Below are 22,207 nucleotides of genomic sequence, written 5' to 3' on the forward strand. Positions count from 1 at the left end.
CCACGCCCAGGCCCCGCCCCGCCCCGGGCTCGGGCGGCCGGCGGACCCGGAGCGAAGGTACCCGAGCCCGCGGCTGCGGCGGGGACAATGTGGTTCTTTGCCCGGGATCCGGTCCGAGATTTCCCGTTTGAGCTCAGCCAGGAACCTCCCGAAGGCAACCCGCCAGGGCCCTGGGCCCTGCACCGCGGCCGGAAGAAGGTGAGTGCAGTCCTGCTTCACAGGCCGCGGCCGACCTCGGCCTTGCGTTGTCTGCGCTGGCGACTCCGTCGTGTCATTCTTGGCCTGACGTGGTGGAGGAGACTTTGGGCGGGGGGCCGCGGAGGGGGCACGGAGATGCCGACGTGGCGGGCGGAAGGACTGAGGGACATACGGGCCGACGGGCGACGGTCACGTGAGTCCAGCCGAGTCCTTAAGGGCTGGCCCTGGGAGAGCTCCGGGTCCCTTTCCTCCTGCGGCGCCGACCATCCCGGAGCTGCGAGACCAGGCCCGGCCGGTGGGCAGCCTGGCCGCCACCCTTGAGGCTATACTGTCCTTCCCCAGGCCACGGGCAGCCTAGTGTCCATCTTCGTGTACGATGTGAAGCCTGGTGCAGAGGAACAGACCCAAGTGGCCAAAGCTGCCTTCAAGCGCCTTAAAACTCTCCGGCATCCCAACATCCTGGCCTACATCGATGGGCTGGAGGTAACTGCTGGCCTGTCTGCCCACCTCCACCTCACCTGTTCTGCCACTCCTGTCTTCTCTCTGCTTGTCCCTTGGTTTCTACCCGTTGGGCTTCAGCACTCCTAGATTTGGTTTCTGCTTCTCCATTGCCTCTTCCTTCATCATGTTTTTCTCCAGCCCTCCAGACTACTCTGACATCGCTGTCTTCTTCCCCAGACAGAAAAGTGCCTCCACATAGTGACAGAGGCTGTGACCCCGCTGGGAGTGTACCTCAAGGCTCGGGCAGAAGCTGGTGGCTTGAAGGAGCAGGAGCTGTCCTGGGGGCTCCACCAAGTGGTGAAAGCTCTCAGCTTCCTGGTCAATGACTGCGGCCTCATTCACAACAATGTCTGCATGGCTGCTGTGTTTGTGGACCGAGCTGGCGAATGGAAACTTGGGGGCCTGGACTACATGTACTCAGCCCAGGGCAATGATGGGGGACCCCCCAGAAAGGGAATCCCTGAGCTTGAGCAGTATGACCCCCCAGAGTTGGCCGACAGCAGTGGCAGAGTGCTCCGAGAAAAGTGGTGGGTGACTGTGGGCAGCATGCCTCAATCTGCTCTTTTCTGGAGGTCCCTGGAACCTTGGAACCCCTAGTCTAGCTGCCACTTCCCCATCCCTGTGCCTAGCTGGGAAGGGAATCAGAGTCCCAAGAATGGGCCCCACCTCTCTGCTTCCAGGGTCCTCAGTGTGGTAGGGCAGGACAGACATAGGCCATATATCCTTGCTTCTCTGAGCCTTGGACCCTTTAATCTGTTAAATTGAGTTAATGAAACCCATTTCTGCTTGGGGCTGATGGATCAGCTGAGGGACATGGCTCAGGACTGGTGCCCAAGGAGGGTTGGAGTCCTGCATTAAGGAATGGTGGGGCCCTGAGTTGCTCTGGGTCACTGCCACAGGTCAGCAGACATGTGGCGCCTGGGCTGCCTCATCTGGGAAGTCTTCAATGGGCCTCTACCTCGGGCAGCTGCCCTTCGCAACCCTGGGAAGGTAAGTGACCAGCACCAGCCATCCTGCCTGCCTCAGGCCTTCTGCCCCTGCCAGCTACCCACTACTCCTCTGCTGACACTGAGCCTCCCTCCACAGATTCCCAAATCGCTGGTTCCCCATTACTGCGAGCTGGTGGGAGCCAATCCCAAGGTGCGTCCCAACCCGGCCCGCTTCCTACAGAACTGCCAGGGACCTGGCGGCTTCATGAACAACCGCTTTGTAGAGACCAACCTCTTTCTGGAAGAGATTCAGGTGAATCCTCCTCCAAACCCTGCGTTCCTTGCCTCTGCCTCGTACCACAGCTTTTCGGCTTTCATAGTTGGACCCTCTGACCGCAAGCATGGACTATGATCCTTGGCCCTTTTGGTATAGTATCCTGGTTCCATCTATTACTTGCTGTGTGACTTTCCATGGGTGAAGCTCAGCCCTCATAATAGTGTTTACTTTGAAGGAACATGAGGGCCAGGCATGTTGCTCAGTGGTACAGTGTTTGCCTTGCATAAATAAGGCCCTGAGTTCCATCCTTAGTACTGCAGAAAAACAGAGCAAACAAAGGAGTATGGGACAGAGATCAGAGTTTAAAGTACGTAACACAGGGTGTCCAGGGGGATCCTTTCCAGGACCCCTGAAGATAGTGTATAAGTGCCTTAGATAACATAGTGCACAACTTATGCAGGTTCTCCTGTGAAGCTATAGGTGATTTTATCATCCCTGATACAGCGTAACTGCTATGTAAATAGTTACTCTCTTGTTTTGGGAATGATGAGAAAAGTATGTCTATACATGTTTACTATGTACTCAATGTTGATTTCCCCAGTATTTTTGGTTGTGGTTCAGGAGGGCAGGAAAGGTTCCCGGAAGAGGAGAACCTGAGCTACATTTTAAAGGAGAAACCACTGAAAGCACTGAGTGCTGCTGCTTCCTGGCCAGGGTGGAGGCAACAGACGCCTTGTTACGTGGAGTTGTTCTCACAGGGGCCAGAGGTGTGCTCAACCCAGCGTGGCAGGGAAGCCAAGTAAGGCCCTAGCCTTGTTGAGCCTCAGTTTCCTCAACTAGGGGATTGTGAGCAGTAGAGGTGACACAGTAGATTCAGATCCACTGCCGCTCCTAGTAACAGGTCAGGTGTGGCAGAGGTTGTGGCAGTGACTGACCTTACGGCTGCTGTGTGTCAGGCCTGTGCTGGAGCTTTCATGTGCACTTTTTGGTTGAATCCTTTGAATAGCCATGAAACATCATAGAGTTATTGTCCTATTTTATGGATGGAGGACCTTGCCCAAGATCACACAGCAAGTAGGTGAGTGCGCTGGGCTCTGAACCCAGGCAGTGGGCACTCCAGAGGCCACAGCTCTGCTGCTGCCTTTTCAGGCCGTGCCCTCTGTCCTCATATGTAGCTGGGTGGTGTGTGACTAGCTGAGTTCCTCCCTGGGTCCTGTCTTCACTCCTGTAGATCAAAGAACCAGCTGAAAAGCAAAAGTTCTTCCAAGAGCTAAGCAAGAGCCTGGACTCCTTTCCTGAGGATTTCTGTCGGCACAAAGTGCTGCCCCAGCTGCTGACTGCCTTTGAGTTTGGCAATGCTGGGGCTGTGGTCCTCACACCTCTCTTCAAGGTCAGTGTGGCCAGTGGAGTTGGAGGGCAAAGAGCTTCATGGGGCCCAAACAGCTGATGGGGTGCATGCAAACTGCCAAAATGAGGTCTGGGGTGGGGACCTGCAGAGTATCCTGGGGTGCAGTAGGGCAGAGCAGCCCCTGCCCACATGAGGAAGAGCTTCATGATGGTTTGGCAAGCAGGTGCCACCTGATCAGCTGTAGGAAGTCTGTGAGGATGTCTTGTTCTTGGGAAGCAGAAACCCTGATTTGTCTTTAGTCCCCTTGATCCAGAGCCATTGACCCTTCCTCATGTCCCCATGACAGCTCCCCTACTCTGACCCATACACCTTGGTTCCCAGAGCCCAGGGGACAGTGTGTACTTAGCACCACCCCATTTTCCTATATTCCCTCCTCACCTCTCGGCATTTGGCTTCCTGACTTCTGGGAACTGGATCCTCCCCACTTCCTTGGATTCCAGCCCACTCTGCTGTGGGTACCTGCCTTTCCCTTCCCTACCCACCCCAGGAAACCCTTTGCCCCAAAGGCACTTGCTGGAGGGGGAGAAGACAGCCATTAAATCTTGTGCAACTGGAACACCCAGAAATTGTAGGCAAAATTAAATTTGCTGGTTGTGTCTAGATACTTGTTTTTTCTTTCTTTTTTTTCTCTTTTTGAGACAAGTCTCACTATGCAATTCAGGCTGGCCTTGGGCTCACTTTGTAGCCCAGACTGGTCTTGAAACTCACAACAATTCTCGTGCCTCAGCCTCCTGAGTGCTGGGATTATAGGTGAGTGCCACCATGTCTTGCTAGGTACCTGTTTTTTGTGTATGTGTGCATATATGTATCTTTTTCAGTTCCAGAAATCGAACTCAGGACCTTGTGCTTGCCAGGCAGCATATTGTTTCATAGATTTTTTTCCTGTTTTTTTTTTTTTTTTTTGTCTTTTTCGTTTTTATCGGTACCAGGGATCGAACTCACGACTGCCTGCTTGCAAGGCAGGCGCTTATGCCGCTGAGCTAAATCCCCAGCCCATTTTTTTTTTTTTTTTTTGAGATAGGGTCTTACTTTGTATTTCAGGCTGGCCTTGAACTCACTGTGTAGCTCAACCTGACTGTGAACTTGAGGCAGTCCTCAGCCTTCCTAGTGCTGGGATCACAGGCATGCACTACCACCCTTGGCTCTTGATAGGTTTCTTTGTGTGTGTGTGTGTCTGTACATATTTCTCTTTAGTACTCATTTGCAGTGCATGATTACATTCATTGTGGGGAGCTGGCACATGTATAAAACACATCTTAATTCTTTTTATCACTTTCCTCTCAAGGAGCCTGTTTATAAGGAGTATGAAGTTTTGATCCGTCTCCTCAAAGAGGCCTTGTCCCCAAAAGGCTAAGGGCAGGACTAGCTGAGACAGAGTGTGGCCCTCAGAGGGGCTGAGAGCTCCGCACACACTCCGTCACCCTACCTCATTCCCATCGTGGGGAACCAGCAGGGAGCCTGAGCCGGTGAAGCAAGCCACTCTTGTCCCTTTCTTATGGATGACACTGAACTCCTATTCCTGCTCTGTCTGTCAGGTGGGCAAGCTCCTCAGTGCTGAGGAGTATCAGCAGAAGATCATCCCTGTGGTAGTCAAGATGTTCTCATCCATTGACCGCGCCATGCGCATCCGCCTCCTGCAGCAGGTGGGAGCCTTGGCCAGAACTTCCCTAAGTCTTTTCTCTTAGGTTCTACCCTGGCTGCTGGGAAGGCTTCTGCCTTACCTGTAGCCTCAGGCAGGTGGCTGGCCAGGGACTCCAAAGCCCCTTTCCTGGTGAGGGGCCAGGGAGGCAGGGCTCATTGGCAGCCTTGGGGGTACCCAGGCTGCTGGTCTCAGAGGTTCCTCATCCCCTAGCTCAGTCATTCTGGCCCTCCAGAATGGGCACACAGTCCCTTCTGCCAATTCTAGGGCAGCCCACTGAGCATCAGACAGGATTGATGGATCTAGGGAGAGGGACCCTTGTGAACCAGAAGGAATCAGTGGCACCTAGGTACCAGTCTCTCTCTAATGCTGAGACCAAACGTGGGCAGCACTCAGGAGGCTGACCTGGGAGAACCAAATCTAGAGTGGCCCAAGCTGCAGTATAGGGGCTGGCCATGTTCTCATGCCTTACCCTGGGCTACAGATGGAGCAGTTCATCCAGTACCTTGACGAACCAACAGTCAACACCCAGATATTTCCCCATGTCGTGCATGGCTTCCTGGACACCAACCCTGCCATCCGGGAGCAGACTGTCAAGGTGAGTGTGGCTGGGCCAGAGCAGTTCAGTGAACACACCTGGTTCTCCAGAGGGCTCGCTCGGCACACAGAGGCTTTGGTTTTAGGCTGCGGGTCTAAGCAGGTTGTGTAAGGTCAGGCACAGTCTGTGCTGTACTCTCGTATGATCCAGGCCATGGGGGTGGCCTTGCTAGCAGAGGTACTGGGTAGTCATGGTCTGTAGGCCTTTCAGTGGACACTGCCTGACCGGAGCCGCGGGAGACAGGAGACCAAACTCGAGCAGGATCAGCTCTCAAACTTTATTATGTACAGCGAACCGGACCTAACAAGGTCCGCCACCCTCAACGTTGGTTCCTCTTCCGCCGTTGGGGGCAGGAACAACCTCTTATAAGGGGAAGCAGTATCCAATCACAGAGAAGCGCGCCTAACAAGCTGATAGGCTAGCGTCACGGGTAACTGGGCAGATATGACAATTTGGCGGGCTTGTTCAGGCCGGGAAGCACCCGGAAGCAGGAAATGGGCGCCATCATAGGCGGCTTCCCACATCTCCCCCTTTTTTATTTATTAAAATAGGATGGTCTGTGGGTCCCTCCAAGGTGTCTATGACCTTGTTGCTGTTAGACACCTAGGAGTGGGCCTACCTTGTAGGCCGAGGCATGAGAGAATGTAGAGGTCTATACCCTGCTGTGCATCACCCTGTTTTGTGCATATCCTTGCGCCAGGACCATGCTCAAGGTGAGTGGTTCATTTTTTCGCAGGGCCAGGCTTTTGTGAACCGAACCTGGATGCATATAGACATTCATTCCTGCCTTCCCCCCAACCTTTGAGGCGGATGGCACTGCAGTACCCTTGGTCTCGCATCTCAATGCCAATAATTTGACTCCAGAAGGGACCCCTGGCCTTATAGGCCATGTATATCTGAGTGGAGCCTGTCTTAGGTTGACCGGGAGGGCTTTTCCCGTCTTACCCGTCATTGGCTTGCCCACTCAGCTCTTATAGCTGATGTTCTGCAATGTGAAGGAGATATGCGGCGGCCTGCTGGCCTGATGGGCCACCTGCTGCCATTTGCATGGCTGCCATAGCTGTGATCTTAACCTGCTGCTGAGTTTGTATGAGGTGATCTAACAAGCATTTAATAACCACAAGCCCCACTAGGAAGGCCACGGCAATCAGGATCCAAATAGTCAGGTTGGGCCAGGAGAACCAGGAGGTGACGCGTTCCCACAAACTGGCTATAACACTGCCTAAAGTTGATAAATCGAACCTGACTGGACCTAGTTGGATACCGTCCATATTGTCAAGTTCCTGACCGACTATGAGGGACAAATAGTGAAACTTAGGTAGGTAGGTGTCTTGCAGCCAAGCTGTCATATTTTTAACAGTGTTGGTCAAATTTGTGCGAACAGGGGTGATTAATAGGAACCCACAGAATAGAAAAAGCTCCAAACCAGACATTTTAGTTTGTAGATGGTTTCGGGTGCTGAGCGTCGGTCCCAGAAGGGTCGAGTTGACTTGTGTCCGCAGGCTTATCCTCCTGTGCTTTATCAGGAACTGGTGGGGAGTTTACTGCTCGCGTCAATCTTTCCGGGACCCACAGCGGTTCGCAGCCTGGTTCCTGTGGGAAGACACAAACCGCACCTCGGGTCCAGCTAATCACTGGATCCGGGCCCATCCATTGTCCTGTAAGGACATCTTTCCATCTCACCAGCCCTTTGTCGGCCGGGGATGGGTTATTGTGCTCCATGGCAGGGGAATGATTATTGTGATTAAGATTTAAAAAATTTATGGTAAAGAGTGCCAATGATATTCTTCCTTTGGGCGTTAGGCCGTGGCCACCCAATTCACGGCACAGGCGTGTCCACTCTTCTAAGGACCTATTTTTGTTAGTTCTTAGGACATCACGGCACTCCTTAGTGCACTGTTCAAAAATCAATTGTTTTATGAGAGGGTGAGCCGCCTCAGCATCTGGAAAAATCCTGTTAGCGGCCTCAAGCATGCGGGCCACAAAGTCTGAAAATGGCTCTCCCTGCCCTTGTATAATTTTTGTAAGGTGACCCGTATGTTCTCCTTTTCCAGCCAGCCGTCTCCAGGCCTGGAGGCCACAGCGGCTAATTTGTTCATAAACCTGGCGAGGGTATTGAGTTTGATCTTCCTCAAAGGCTCCTCGCCCTAATAGCATATCCCTGTTCCATTTTTTCTGGTTATTTTCCCTGTTGGCTGCCGCCTGCTCTACACAGAATCCGGGGGAGAGGCAGGCGCGTGCCAGTTGGGTCCAATCTCCAGGAGTTAAAAGCAGACCTGCCAATGCCTCTAAAAGCGCCATGGTAAATGGCGCATTGGGCCCATTGCAGCTGCAGCAGCTGAAACTGCGTCCTTGATAGCTTTAAGTTGTTTAATTTCTAAGGGCTCATAATATCCTCCTCCTCCCCTGCCTCCTACTTGTACCGGGAATGCATGGAGACCGGGACACTCAAAGGGAAGCCGCGACCATACCCTCTGGTGGAAGGAACGTCCTCCTCCCTCCCCAGATGGGGGCGCAGAAGGCAACCCAGGAAGTAGCTCTCCCTCTAACCAGGGCGGTGCCATAGGTTGTGGTGGCAGCCCAGGGAGCAACTCCTCTTCCGGCCACGGCGGTGCAGTGGGGCCTGGCGCCCTGAAGGGAGCGACCATGGGTCGCGAACTTGCCAAAGGGCGGAAGGGCTTAAGCTCCTCCCGTAAGGCGGAGTAGCTCGGGCAGGGTGGTGTTTGGTTCCCCTTTTTATCTTCCCGAGCTCTAAGTTCCTCTTTTAACGGTGTAGGAGGGTCATGCTTAGCAAAGACGACCTCCTCTTCTGAGCCTTCCAAATCCGAATCAGAATTAGAGCCCTGAGGGTCCTCCGGAGACCCACAATCGGCAGTGGCTCCGGGCTCCTCTGAGCATTCCAATCGAGCTCTATCAAAAGCCTGTCGGGCTGTATTAGCGAAGCGAAAGCAAAACAGATGCAAAGGGAAAAGAAAAGAAAAAAAAAAAAAAAACCAGCGTCCACTCGTGTGGCGGTCAAAATCTGTTAGGTGCGTCCACCCAACCCAGGTGACCCAGTACTCACCTGTCCCGGGAACCGCTGTATCTCACGTAGCTGATCAGGGTGAAGAGAAGAGGCGCTCGCGGCCTTCCGTTGTTATTGGGCCAGGTCCTCCGTCGTACCGCAGGCGACAGCAATCGCACCTCCCGGCCGAAGAGGCACGTCGCTGAGTCTTTTTTACCTTTTTCCCCGTACGGGGGCCACCAGATGACCGGAGCCGCGGGAGACAGGAGACCAAACTCGAGCAGGATCAGCTCTCAAACTTTATTATGTACAGCGAACCGGACCTAACAAGGTCCGCCACCCTCAACGTTGGTTCCTCTTCCGCCGTTGGGGGCAGGAACAACCTCTTATAAGGGGAAGCAGTATCCAATCACAGAGAAGCGCGCCTAACAAGCTGATAGGCTAGCGTCACGGGTAACTGGGCAGATATGACAATTTGGCGGGCTTGTTCAGGCCGGGAAGAACCCGGAAGCAGGAAATGGGCGCCATCATAGGCGGCTTCCCACAACTGCCTAAGCACCTGTCTGGGCCTAGCTTATGCCCTGGCTAGGATGCAGTGCATCCCACTCCTTTGCCCTTAAGGGAAGCAGACTAGTAGACTAGAAGACAATAAACAAAATGAAGAAATGTATATTATGTAAGGAAATTTTGGAGGCCAGCCTGAGCTATGTAGTGTGAGACCCTGTCTCAATTTATGAAAAAAAAAAAGGAGCAGTGCCTTTAAGGAAAGGGCAGCCAGGAGATGTACAGGAGATAGGAAACATACTCCCTGCAGAAGGAAGAACAGATACAAAGGCCTTGTGGCTGGAAGGAATACAAAAGTAGCAGCAAGAAATTTAGCCTGGCTGAAGTGGAATGGTTATGGGAGGTGGAATTCAGGGGTAACGGGGTGTGGCAGGGATCTGGGGCATTCTTCAGAAGTGAATCCAGAGCAGTGAAAGGTCTACCAAAGACCAGGTGAATGGGCTGGGCCCTGGCTGGGCTTGGTTTGCTTGACAGCCAGTTGGAACTATCCAGCTGGCCACTGGCCATGCACATGGGGGGTTTAGGAGAGAAGTCTGGGCTAAGGGTGCGAACCTGCAGTCTATTAGCTAATAAGTCTATGAGCATGTTAAAGCCATGAAATGGGAGAGTCCAGGCCAAGACCATTAAATATAATAAATATAAGGCAAAAGGATTCACTCGTCTGAACATTAAGATCACAGCAAAAGGAGCATCCATTGAAGTTGGGGGAGGCCTAGAGGAGCTTGTGTCCTAGAAGACCAGAGGTAAAATTTCTACAGTGAAGGGAGAACATGAGTGTTAAAACTGCGCAGGGATCAGGTTTGGTGAGGACGGAGAGTTGACCATTGACTGTAGCAACATAGGTCAGTGGTGTCTTCAACCTGAGCCAGCTTGGTAGCGAGTGAAAGTCTGAGTGGTGTGGAGACAGCAGAGAGCAGACAAGAGAAATGAGAGAGAAGGGACACAGAGAAATGGGGGGCCTTCATGCTGGTAGCTTTCATAGCTTTTGGCAGGTTCACTTAGAGCCAAGGGCATCTTTGTGGCCAGTGTACACTCCCAGGAGGCCCAGTGTACATCCCTGTCGGGGCATGTAATCCTTACTGTCCTCTTCCCCTGCAGTCCATGCTGCTCCTGGCCCCAAAGCTAAATGAGAACAACCTCAATGTGGAGCTGATGAAGCACTTTGCACGGCTGCAGGCCAAGGATGAACAGGGCCCCATCCGCTGCAACACCACAGTCTGTCTGGGCAAAATCGGTTCCTACCTCAGTGCCAGCGTGAGTGTCCCAGAGCTGGGATGCCTGCATGCTGGGCCATCATCCCCCGAGACCTAGGCCCTGGGCACTCTTAGCTCCAGAGTTGAACTCCTAGAACTGGAGTGGGTTGTGCTGGGTCTGTACAACCTGTGGAAGGCAGGCTTGGGATCTGGACCTGGGCCTGCATGTTCATCCCCTCAGCCAGGGTCTGTGGCCCCTGCTACTGTGGTGCTGGTATCTAGACAGTTAACAGGAATGAGTAGATTGGGTTAGCAGAGAGGGAGGGAGGAAAGAAGTGTGTGTACCTATCCCTGGGCAGCCAGTTTTCCTGAGACATCCTGGAGCCCAGGGGTCAGGAGGAGGAGGCCAGGTTGAGTTTTAGGTAAATTCCCATGTAGGTTGTTAGTTAAGGTAAGTTCCCTGTTCTGGGACGTAAGATCTAATGGCTCTGGGGCTCCATGTTAACCCAGCACTTAGAAGTCCTTTCCTTTCCTGCTCCCCCAGACCAGACACAGAGTCCTCACCTCTGCCTTCAGTCGGGCTACAAAAGACCCATTTGCCCCATCCCGGGTTGCGGGTGTCCTGGGCTTTGCTGCTACCCACAACCTCTACTCACTGAGTGACTGTGCCCACAAGATCCTGCCTGTGCTCTGTGGCCTCACTGTTGATCCTGAAAAATCTGTGCGGGAGCAGGTAAGCCACAGCTGATGTGGGACCTTGGGCTGGGGCTCTGAGGTGTGTGGGCCCTGCGCAGCCTGCCAGGCCCCCAAAGACCTGGGATTCCCCAGCTCCACCCCTTGTCACCCCACAGGCCTTCAAAGCCATTCGAAGCTTCTTGTCCAAATTGGAGTCTGTATCAGAGGATCCCACCCAGCTGGCAGAAGTAGGTGAGTGGCCCACAGCTGTGCTGCTTTTCCTCTGCCATGTCCTCAACACTCAGGTGGTGTGTCCTGTCCCACTGGTGTGTCTAAAGCTGGGTAAACCCTGGTAAGCAGAGCTGACTCCCTTTCTGCTTCATAGATGGGAGGAGCCAGGCCTGGAGAAGAGGGGACAGCTGCAGGTCACTTGCCCTCCTTTCCCCTCCCCACTGATCCTGAGTTGCCCATACTTGCTTTTTCCTTCTGCACTACCCAGAGAAAGATGTCCATGCAGCTTCTAGTCCTGGGATGGGAGGAACTGCAGCCAGCTGGGCAGGCTGGGCTGTGACTGGAGTCTCCTCACTCACCTCCAAGCTGATCCGTACACACCCCACGGCCACGTCTGCTGAGACGAATGTCTCCCAGAGACCGACCCCTGAGGGTGAGTGTTCTGGCCTGGCTGCCACAGTGGCTGAGAGGGCCAGGAGGTGTCGGCCCCCAGGGGCTGCTGATGACTGGCTTCCCCTGGAATGGTGATGGGGACCTAGTGGGTGACAGGGTATAGTCCCTTTGTGGGTTTCCCACACTCATCCTGCTCCCTATCCAAAGACCTTCCTGAGAGCTCAAGGACTTCTGTTCCCAGGAAATCCTACCCCGGCGCCCACCCCTGTCCCTGCTGCCTCCACAACCTCAAGCCATTGGGAGACACAGCAGGAGGACAAAGATGAAGCAGAGGACAGCACTACTGACAGATGGGATGAAGAGGACTGGGGCAGCTTGGAGGTGAGTAGCTGAGGCCTCCCCAGGGTACCCCAGGGCATGCATGGGGCTCCCTGGAGTCAGGCCTGCCCTCATCTGCACAGAGCCACTGCAAGTTAGCTCATGGAGTTTGCCCTGTAGGCCAGAGCCACCTGCTGAACCCCCCAGCTCTGGGGCCCTGCAGCAGAGTGGGAAAGGGAGGGCGGACAGGTTGAACAGCCTCTGGACCTGTCAGTGTCCTCTGCACCCTGTCATTCACCTGTCAGTGTCCATCCAGCTCAGGGTCAGCAAGGCGAGGCCACCTGAGGCCTGAACCAGACCAAGCCTGGAGGGCTGCCAAGGATGACTGGAAGGTGCAGTGTGCTGCCCTGAAGAGAATCACAAAGCTCTGGGCCAGCTTCCCTGTCTGACAGCAGCACATGAGTTGAGGGGAGAGCCATGGGTGAGGGCAGGGTATCCTCTTGATAGGGAAGCAAGTGAGAAGGCAGATAATGGCCACCAAGTAGCTGGGCATGGCAGTGCAAGCCTGTAGTCCCAGCACTTTGGGAAGCTAGACAAGAGCATTACAAGCAGGTATGAGACCTTGCCTAAAACTAAATCATTAAAGGCTGGGGTTGGGTGTGGTGGCGCACATACTTAGGAGGCTGAGGCAGGATTGTTGCAAGTTTAAGACCAGTCTGGGCTACAAAATGAGTTCACGGCCAGACTGATCTGCATAGGGAGAACCTGACTCAAAAAAAGAAAAAAAAAAAAAAGGACCTGGGATGTAGCTTGGCACAAAGGCCCTGGACTCCCAGTATCACGCACTTGTGCAACACTACTGGTGGCCAGGAGGGGCTGGAGCCAGTTCATTTGCCCTTTTGGGAGTTGGATGTGTTACTGATCACACCTCCTTCCTCAACTCACACTGCAGCAGGAGGCGGAGTCAGTGCTGGCCCAGCAGGATGACTGGAATTCATTGGGCCAGGCAAGCAAAGCTGGGCAGGTGAGCTGGGTCTGGCAAGGTGCACTGAGTGTGTGGGGCTGGAATCCCCTGTCTCCTCCCATCAGCACATGCTATTCTGCAGATCAGCCACCCAGAGCGCAAGTCCCCAGAGTCCGACTGGAGCAGCTGGGAGGCTGAGGGCTCCTGGGAGCAGGGCTGGCAGGAATCCAACTCCCCAGAACCACCCCCTGAAGGCACCAGGCTGACCAGCGAGTATAACTGGGGTGGCCCAGAGCCCAGTGACAAGGGTGACCCCTTTGCTGCCCTGTCTGTGCGTTCCAGTGCCCAGGTATGGGTCAGGTGAGGGTGTGGACCAGGTAGGGGTCAGTTGGGTGTCAGCCCCCACTGTAACTAGCACTTCCTTTTTTAGCCCAGGCCAGATGTGGACTTGTGGGGTGAGGACAGCTGGGAAGGCCTGGAGACAGACAGCCGTAAGTGCTTCCCCACCCAGGGCTAGCAGCCAAGGTGGGAGTAGGGATGGATAGCTGATACCTGGACAGGTCAGCCTTCAGCCTGCTTTCCCCAGGGCAAGCCAAGGCCGAGCTGGCTAGGAAAAAGCGTGAGGAACGGAGGCGGGAGATGGAGGCCAAACGTGCAGAGAAGAAGGCAGCAAAGGGCCCCATGAAGCTGGGAGCCAGGAAGCTGGACTGAACCCTTGGGGGGGCGCTCCTACCAGGAAAGCAGGCCCAGCCCATGTATTTATTGTACAAACCATGTGAGCCCGGCTGGCCCGCCAGGCACATCTCACGTGTACATAATCAGAGCCACAATAAATTCTATTTCACACCCTCGGTCCTGGGCTCAGTGTGGCCCCACCAAGATGGGTGGGGGCTGGCACTGCCCTGCACAGTCCTGGCCAACCACAGTGTGAATGTCAGTTTGCTTGGAAAGCCAAGAGTAAATCGAAGAGGCACGATCTGATTTACCAACTTCTAGGACTTGTCCTCAGGATGGCTGGCAGTGACCAGCAGACTCAACACCCAGGCATAAATCAGGGGCCTTTGGTGCAGAAAAGGCCCCGGTGAGTTGGTGAGTTCCTGGGCCCGAATCCCCAGTTGGGGCAGGAGCGAGGTACCACGTTTGCCCCCAGTGTCTACGGAAACCTCTCAGTGACCAGCAAGCAGCCAGGCCACTCAGCGGCGGCGCTGGGGTACACACGCCCCATGTGGGCGGCTGCGTGCGAAGCCGGCCTTGCAAACGCAGCGGAAGGAGCCGCTGGTGTTCACGCAGCGCTCGCTCTTGCACAGCAGCCCGCGCTGGTTCAGTTCTCTGCACTCATCAATATCTGCGGGAGGGGGTGACAGCGAAGCCTCCGCTTAGCGACCAGTCCCCGCCTAAGCCGCAGCTTCACCCCCAATCTCTCCAGCCTCAGCGCTGTCCCCCGGCCCTGCTCACCCACGCAGCGGGCCCGGGAGGCATCCAGCTGGAAGCCGCCGGGACACTCGCACACAGCGCCGCCCGGCCGTGGTACGCAGCGGCCACTCACGCAGCGGCACTCATCGGAGTCCTCCTCGGAGCTGTCCTCGTCTGTGCCAGCCGGAGGGATGCGGGCGTCAACACCCCCCCACACGAGGGGCAGCGGGCCCCCACCTCTGCCTCGCTCACCTCTCGGGGGTTTTCCCAACAGCAGGGGGCTCGCGTCCCAAAATGAATTGCTTTCACTCTGCGACGTCGGGCACTGGGACCCTGGGAGGGCGCGGGAAGGTCAGGGACCTCGGTGCGACCCGCGCTCCCAACCGTCACCCCACTGCGGCCCCCACCCTGCTCACCGGCGCCGCGTAGCGGGCACGGGCGACACTGTGCGCCCCAACCGCGGCCCTGGCGGCAGCAGCAGTCGTCGAACGTGAGCCCAGGCCCGGCCAAGGGCCCCGCGCACATGCCGTCCTCCCCGCGCCGGCTCCAGCACACGTCGCGCCTCTCCGGGGCCCGCTCTGCAGAGGACACTGGGCGTCAGGACGCCCGCGGCGGAGTGCAGCCGTCGTGCTCCGCCGCACTCGCGTGGGGGCTGCAGACCCGGGGCTCCGCCCGACCGACAGGACCCCGGAGTCGCCCTCACCGGCCGGACTCTCGGGGAGCTGGCAGTCGCGGCCGGAGGGCCCGGGCACCCAGGGTGGGCGACACTCGCATCGGTAGGAGCCCGGCAAGTTGACGCAGCGGCCAGGGCGGCACACCGCCGGGTCCTGGCACTCGTCCACGTCTATGGGCAGCGAGGGATGGGCAGGGGTGGCAGTCAAAGCTCAGCCCGGCGCGCCGACCCCTGCCCCCGACTGCCTGGCGCGGGCCTCACCCATCTCCTCCGGGCTTAGGCACTGGCGCTGCGCCGGGCTGTACTCAGCGGGCGGTGTGCAGGCACAGCGGTAGCCGCCGCGCGTGTTTTCGCACACGCCGTTCCTGCAGTTGGCCTCGTCCAGACACTCGTCCACGTCTGCGGGGAGAAGCGCGCGTGGCAGCGGAGGCCGGCTGGGTTCTGGCCCGGGCCTCGCCCACCTCTTCGCCTTCGCAGGCCGCTCACCCACGCATTCCAGCAGGTTCCCGTCGTAGTAGAAGCCTTGCTTACAGTAGCACTCGTAGCCAGGTTGCGTGTTCACGCACTTGCCCTCCTTGCAGATCTCCACCCCGAACAACATGCACTCGTCGATGTCTGCGGAGGTGACAGCCATGGGTGTCTCGCCGCCTCTACCTCCCCAGCCGCTCCGCCCGCAGCGAGGAGGCATAGGCAGGGCGCAGCCCCAGAACTGAAAACAACCACAGGCTGCAGGGCGTGGAGTGAGGCGGGGCGTCCTGGGGGCGGGGCGGGACGCACCACGGTGGGCGGGGATGCCGTAGTTGACAATGTTGTTGTCCTGCGTGTAACCCTTTCCGTCGGGGCAGAGGCTGTGGAACTCAGCTGCAGGGAGAGAGAGCGGCCGCGGAGAAGGAAGGAGGCAGGACTAAGCGTGGCCTGCGGGCCGCGGAAGACAGATTGGGACTCCCCACCTGGCTTCCCCGCTACCCGCGGAGGGGGCATTTCTCCCGGCCGCTTTGCAGATAAACCAAGCAAGGCTCTAGGGAGGGGCCTGCTGGGGAGCCTGACCTGAGCTGTGGACTGGGCACGGGTAGATTTCGCAGTGGTCTCCCCAGCCAGCCCCCAGCGAGCAGCAGCACTCCTGCTGGGTGACGTTAGTGGCCAGTACACTGTCGCAGAACACCGTGTCATCGAAGTTAAGGTAGCACTCCTTCTTGTGGTGGGGCTGCTCGACCTCTGAGGAGGGAGGCAGCTCTGGGTCCAGCAGTCAGCCAGCCCCCATCCCCATCTGCCCCGTCAGTCCACCGAGTCACAGTGGTTCCCACTTTCCCTGTCTCCCTTTAGTGCCACGTGAGAGACTTCCCCCAGGTCAGGGCCCTTAGAGGACTCTCCCGGCAAAAGGTATATTTCTTGTTCTGCAAACTCAGGAGGGTGGGACCATGACACATGTCTGGACACCAGCTTCCCCTCAGGGGATTGTCTAGGCTGAGGAGGGAGCTAGGGAGACACTCACCCTCACATCCATGCTGGTCCTGGGTGGGTGTGAAGCCCTCATCGCAGACACACACGTAGGAGCCCTGCAGGTTCTCACAGGCCCCGTGGGGCAGGCACAGGCTGGGGTCCTGGCTGCATTCGTCTATGTCTGCAGGGAGTGGCTCTGATGAGGTCCCACCCTCTGCCCTGGGATATGCCCGCACGATTTCAGAACCGGGATTTCCAGTTTGATTTTTAAAGTACACACAACCTAAGTCCCCCCTCCCCCCAGTCTATCTGTGTGGATGGGTAAGGGGGTGCATGTTCACTTCATCCATCACCCTTGGTGACAATTGAATGGAGTCCCCTCAGCTCAGCTTTGAGGACCTTCTGCTCACTCTTTCAGTACTTTTTGGTCCACGCGGTACTCCATCCCCCTCCACAAAAGTGTCCAGTCCCTAAAAGCTGGCTGCTCCCAGATCTGTTCTTGGGGGTAGAATACCACTCTGTGTCTTTCTCCACTTAGGAAGCTTCTACTCTGCTTCAAGTCCCAATTCAGTGGTAACCTCTCCATTAACCACTTAGCCTTGACTTTCTTGAGCACTCCACACCCCCCAAACCCTAAGACTCAGATTACACTTCCTCCCCCTGTCCCTGCTGGGAGCACAGCACCAAGTGGCTGCTGAATACTTAGCATACAGTAAGAGCCTTGTAAATACAATACTGGGTGCTCAGGTATCTCTTGTTGATGAATGTATGGCTGAGTCAGTGGGTTAGACTGATCTGCAAAGAGCTGAGCAGAGCGCCTGTTAGTAGTAAGTTATTATTACTGTCATCTTTTAGTCGGAAGGGTAGAAGGACTAGTGGAGCATGGATGGGTGAGAAGGCAAAAAAACCCGCAGAAAATCTGTAGCGTGTCTAGGGGGTTGCTGCTCCCTGCCTCCCTGCTCAGGAGCCCTTAGGCCATCCCTCATACCTTGGCACTTCCTGCCACCCACCAGCCGATGCCCCTGAGGGCAGAGACATCGGTAGGAGCCATTGGTGTTGATACAGTCACCCCCAATGCAGGCAGCAGGAAAGTCACATTCATCGATGTCTGTAGGGAAGGAGCAGGTGGAGGATAGCAGGGCTGACCCCAAACACAGCCAGAACCTGCCCAAGCCCTCACCCCCAGCACAGAGCTCTGGGTTAATCCGGAATCCCACACCCTATCTGGAAGCTGGATGGGTACTGAATCTGGCTAGGGGTTCTGGAGGAGGGAGGTACAGGCCAGTGCCTTGGCTCTAGAGCCCTTCACCTTCGCAGTGGCTTCGGTCCCTTGACAGATGGTAGCCAGAGAGGCACTGACACTGGAAGGAGCCTGGTGTGTTGGTGCAGATGCCATTGTCACAGATGTCCCCAGCCTCACACTCATCCACGTCTGCAGGGCACAAGGTAGTGTCAGAGGGCCAGGCTGGGAGCAGCCTCAGGCCTCTGCTACTCTTTAAGTTCCTGTCCAGGGCCTACAGCACCTGAACGGAGGTCAGCAAGAGACCCTCACCCCACTCCCATGTGCTACCCCATGCCACAGCAGCCACAGCAGCCACAGCAGGTGCTACCAGCGTCCCTGGGCCACATCTGATCTAAAAACCTCACCAAACAGGAGAGCACTCTCCCTGCATTTTCTCACCACACTGCCTTGGGCTTTCCTAGCTTCTCAGATGATGCTCTGCAGGCCTCCCTGTGTCCCTCTTTCCACTATCCCTGCTCCTACCATTCTCCCTCATCCCCATGCACTCCCCCTCGACACTGGGTGAAAGTACCACCTCAAACCTGCACAGCACCACAAGCTCAGCAGGGAAGCTCTGGCTTAGGACTCCCAGCCTCTACTGGCATCTCCAGCTGAGCACGGGGCCACCCCCTCAATTTATCCAGAGTGGAGCTCAGTAACTTCCTTCCCAAATGTGCAGTGTTACCCAATGAGTCCCCACACTAGACCCCTAGAGCTCTCTTCCCCTTGATAGCCAGTCAACAATTGATTGTTTTTAATATTTCTCTAACATCAGACATTTCATGGCTATCCTGAAGCTACTACTCTCCTCCCACCCACCACTTCCTGGCACCCTGTCTGCCTTCTTTGCTAGCTCCTGCTGGTCCTTTTAGACAACTCAGACCTCCTTGCTCCGATCCAATGGTGTTTTCCCTGACTCCATCAGGGGTTTGAGCCCAGCCGTTACACTGTCTTATGTGCCTCAGTTTCTCTGAATCTCAACCCTTAGCTTGATGTGTAATAACATTGATGCAGGAACCACTACTAATGCTTCCCAAATCACTGATTTTTTTTTTCTTCAAATTTAAGTAACATGCCTACAAGAAAAAAAAAAAAAAATGAGCTGGGTGTGGTTACGCACACCTGTAATCCCAGCACTGGAGAGGCTGAGGCAAGAAGATCGTGGTGAGTTGGAGACCAGCCTGAGCTACAAAGTGAGCTCAAGGCCAGCCTGAACTGCACAGTGAGACCCTGTCTCAAAAAGACAAAATAAGTAAGTAAATAAAAAAATAATAAATTTAAGTAACATGCTTTGCGAATGCAGCTCCAATCTTGCCGCAAAGACCCTCCCTGCAAACTCTGCTTTCCCTTCTCAGAGCCATGAGTCACCGGATCAGTGAGCTGAAGTGAATTAGTCGCCTACCACCCAGCCATTTCCCAGACAGAGTGGCGTGTTCCCCGAAGCAGCGGCTAGGGGGTGGCCTGCGTGGCCGGCGGGAGCTCACCTACACAACTGCGGCCATCGGGCGCGGGCGCGTACCCCTGAGCGCAAGTGCAGCGGAAAGAACCGGGTAGGTTCTCACACCAGCCAGGAGAGCAGGGACTGCCCTCAGCGCACTCGTTGATGTCTGCAGCAGAGATGACCCGCTTCAGGCACTACCCGCACGCTCCGCTCTTGAGTTATGGATTTCCTCCGCCCACGGCTAGGGGGCGCCCTTCTGCCCCAGGAGGTCCTACCCCTCAGGTTCCGCTGGCTGTCGCTAGCCCCACCGGCCTCCCTGCAGAATCCTGAGCCAGATCCCGCCTCCTCACCGGGTACGGCCTGAAGGCCCCGCCCCACCGCGTCATGCCCCGCCCTCACCGCGACAGGCCCCGCCCCCTTGGCTGCGGTAGCCGGGCTGACACGGGATGCACTTGAAGCTCCCGGGTTTATTCTCGCATTTGCCATCAGGGCAGGTGCTGGGATCCCGACATTCATCGATATCTGCATGGCAGGGTGAAACAAGGACAGCGCTAAGGACAGCGGGGCTGGCTTGGCGCTCCCGGTCCTCAGCAGGGCCTTCGTCCCAAATCTTTTTTTTTTTTTTTTAAATCGGTACCGAGGATCGACCTCACGACCGCCTGCTTGCAAGGCAGTTGCTTATGTCGCTGAGCTAAATCCCCAGCCCCGTTGTCCCAAATCTAACCAGCCCTCTGGGCTCTGAGGCTTCAGCCTGAAAGGTGCGGAGCTGGGCAGAGACGATCGTAAACCTCCCGCTCCCAAACCAGGTCAGAGACAACAGCGAACTCCGCCCCCACCTTCGCACACCGGCGGGCGGGAGGATTTGAGTCGGTAGCCCGGGTAGCAGTTGCACTTGTAGTGGCCGGGAAAGTTGATGCAGAAGCCGCCGTCGCCGCACACGTGGGGCTTGGCGCACTCGTTCAGGTCTGAGCGGGAGAACCGGATTTGGGGAGGGGAGGGAAGGGTAGGGGCCACCCCTCGGCGGGAGGCTAGCCCGTCCCACCCTGGAAGCCCTGCTCCCTCGGTGCTCACCCACACACGAGCGGCCCCCGGGGCCCACGTGCAGGCGGTAGCCGCGGTTGCAGTGACAGTTATAGGAGCCCCCGGTGTTCAGGCAGGTGCCTTTCCCCGGGCCGCATGGCTCCGCATCACACTCGTTCACGTCTGGGAAGGACCGGCGAAGGGAGGTCGTGAGTTGGCCCGCCTCGCCGCCGGCCACCCGCGCGCCCGCCCCGACCGTGCTCACCCACGCAGTAGCGGTGCTGCGGATGCGACCTGTAGCCCGGGTTGCAGTGGCAGGAGTAGTCGGAGGGGCCGGGGACGCACTCTCCATGGCCACAGATGTTTTGGTTCAGTCTGCATTCGTCGGTCTCTGGGGGAAGGGGAGAAATCAGCATGCCAGGGGGTTGGTTGAGCAGGGAGTCTCCTGCCATGTCCCCAGAGCAGACGCTGACACCCCAGGCCTACTGATGGGGACACCTGAGCAGAGTCATAGGCTGACCCTAGCTTACTGCACACCTGGATGCAATTCTTACAATTTTCTACACCTTATCTTTTGTGTGTGGGAATCAAAGTCAGCCTCACGCTTGCCACCCAAGCACTGCATTGCTGAGCTGTACCTTGATCCCTCCACACCTTATCTTACTTTTTTAAAAATTATTTATTTATTTATTTATTTATTTTTTGTCTTTTTCATTTTTATCGGTACTGGGGATCGAACTCACGACGGCCTGCTAGCAAGGCAGGTGCTTATGCCGCTGAGCTAAATCCCCAGCCCCAACACACCTTATCTTAAATAATCCCAGTGTCATGATCCCAGATGGCTCTATACAATACTAGGTCCCTAACACCCTGAACACTCCAGTACCGGGACCCTTGATACTTCCATACCCACTCACTCCAAGACACTGACCTCAACCACCCCAAACAAAGCCATGTCCCCTGGTCATCCCAATACCCTCACCCATGGGGCTCTGAGACCCAATTCCCAAGTCACCTCAATACCTAGACTCTGTAGCCTCAGTCACACCAACATCATCTAGCCAGTGACTCCAAACACCTTGTTCCCCCCACCCCTGGGGACTTGGGTTCCCATTCCAGGATGGTGGAGTACCCCTTCCCTGAGTCAGGGGAAAGCCAGGCAGGAATCTCTTCCTTGGACTATAAACTCCCAATTTGGCTTTGTTTTGTTTTGTTCTCTCTCTTTTTTTTTTTTTTTTTTTTAACCAGGGATGGAACTCACAATCGCCTGCTTGCAAGGCAGGTGCTTATGCCACTGAGCTAAATCCCAGCCCCCTTTGTTTTGTTTTGGACACAGGTCTTGCTGTGTAGTTCAGGCTGATCTGAAACTCAAGGTGATCTTCCTGCCTCAGCCGCCTGAGCACTGGGATCATAGGTGTGTACTACCATGCCCAGCTGGACTCTTTTTCTCTCTCTTTTTTTTTTTATTGTTTTGAAACAGGGTCTTGCTCTGAAGTGTAGGCTGGCCTTGAACTTGCTACTAGCTGGACTCCTAACTTGTGTCACAGTGTGCACAGCAGGTCTGATGCAGGAACCCCTCTCATTCTCTCTGACTTCAAGCCAAGGACTTCTTTTTCTCTCTTTTTGATCCGTTCTACCCACAAGTCTTACCTCCAGCACCCCACCCCTACCTCCATGCATCCTGGGCTGCGCTACACCTGGCCTAGCCCTGTAGCCATCCAGCTGGTGGGCTGTGCAGGCTGCTTCTTGCCTGGAGCAGCTCTCCAAGGGGCTCCTTGACACCCTACTCCTCAGGTTCCTCATCAGCCACACTCCTAGTGCTCCCAGGAGAACCACTTTCCACCTGAGCCCTCCATCTAGGAGCTCACTGAGGCTCAGGGTGTCACTCAGCCAGGCAGGTCCCTTGTGCTTCAGGGCACACAGTGACAGGGCTTGATGCTGGCTTAACTGTGTGGCCCAAGTCACTAAGACTTTCTGTGCCTCATATATCCCATCTGGAAAAGGAGGCAAGCAATACTCACTTCGCTCTATGAGAAAGTTAAACGA

At 55.9% G+C, this 22,207-nt stretch overlaps 2 protein-coding genes across 9 annotated transcripts in view; one reads left to right on the forward strand and one right to left on the reverse strand.

Moving 5' to 3' along the window:
* Positions 1 to 13,743, forward strand: Scyl1 (SCY1 like pseudokinase 1). 4 transcript variants are annotated; one of them, XM_003468231.5, is made up of 17 exons: positions 1 to 198; positions 541 to 681; positions 877 to 1,226; positions 1,599 to 1,689; positions 1,786 to 1,941; positions 3,137 to 3,295; positions 4,849 to 4,956; positions 5,437 to 5,550; positions 10,217 to 10,372; positions 10,856 to 11,044; positions 11,163 to 11,238; positions 11,486 to 11,650; positions 11,852 to 11,991; positions 12,881 to 12,952; positions 13,035 to 13,241; positions 13,323 to 13,383; positions 13,479 to 13,743. In XM_003468231.5, the coding sequence occupies exons 1-17, from the start codon at positions 88 to 90 to the stop codon at positions 13,601 to 13,603; spliced, it is 2,421 nt and encodes an 806-aa protein (XP_003468279.1). In that variant the 5' UTR covers positions 1 to 87; the 3' UTR covers positions 13,604 to 13,743. The 4 variants fall into 4 exon arrangements, with proteins under 4 accessions (XP_003468279.1, XP_013006206.1, XP_013006207.1 ...); XM_013150752.3 differs by having other exon boundaries at positions 12,884 to 12,952; XM_013150753.3 differs by lacking the exon at positions 13,035 to 13,241.
* Ltbp3 (latent transforming growth factor beta binding protein 3) overlaps positions 13,596 to 22,207 on the reverse strand; it is a 16,010-nt gene continuing 7,398 nt past the window's right edge. For 2 of the 5 annotated variants that reach the window (XM_063227513.1, XM_063227511.1), the window contains 16 exons: positions 20,427 to 20,552; positions 20,213 to 20,344; positions 19,978 to 20,106; positions 19,541 to 19,663; positions 19,185 to 19,307; positions 17,728 to 17,850; positions 17,407 to 17,526; positions 16,471 to 16,599; positions 16,026 to 16,193; positions 15,756 to 15,839; positions 15,465 to 15,593; positions 15,240 to 15,377; positions 15,009 to 15,149; positions 14,722 to 14,883; positions 14,348 to 14,638; positions 13,596 to 14,237 (listed from right to left, as the gene is read on the reverse strand). In XM_063227513.1, the coding sequence (XP_063083583.1) occupies positions 14,086 to 14,237; positions 14,348 to 14,638; positions 14,722 to 14,883; positions 15,009 to 15,149; positions 15,240 to 15,377; positions 15,465 to 15,593; positions 15,756 to 15,839; positions 16,026 to 16,193; positions 16,471 to 16,599; positions 17,407 to 17,526; positions 17,728 to 17,850; positions 19,185 to 19,307; positions 19,541 to 19,663; positions 19,978 to 20,106; positions 20,213 to 20,344; positions 20,427 to 20,552 (2,270 nt within the window). In that variant the 3' untranslated portion in view covers positions 13,596 to 14,085. The remainder of the gene's footprint in view (positions 14,238 to 14,347; positions 14,639 to 14,721; positions 14,884 to 15,008; positions 15,150 to 15,239; positions 15,378 to 15,464; positions 15,594 to 15,755; positions 15,840 to 16,025; positions 16,194 to 16,470; positions 16,600 to 17,406; positions 17,527 to 17,727; positions 17,851 to 19,184; positions 19,308 to 19,540; positions 19,664 to 19,977; positions 20,107 to 20,212; positions 20,345 to 20,426; positions 20,553 to 22,207) is intronic. The other 3 variants (XM_063227512.1, XM_063227516.1, XM_063227515.1) reach the window with 3 other exon arrangements.

The sequence above is a fragment of the Cavia porcellus genome, unplaced genomic scaffold (assembly GCF_034190915.1).
Source record: "Cavia porcellus strain 051 isolate PalLab524CR breed Dunkin Hartley unplaced genomic scaffold, mCavPor4.1 scaffold_17, whole genome shotgun sequence".
NCBI lineage: Eukaryota > Metazoa > Chordata > Mammalia > Rodentia > Caviidae > Cavia > Cavia porcellus.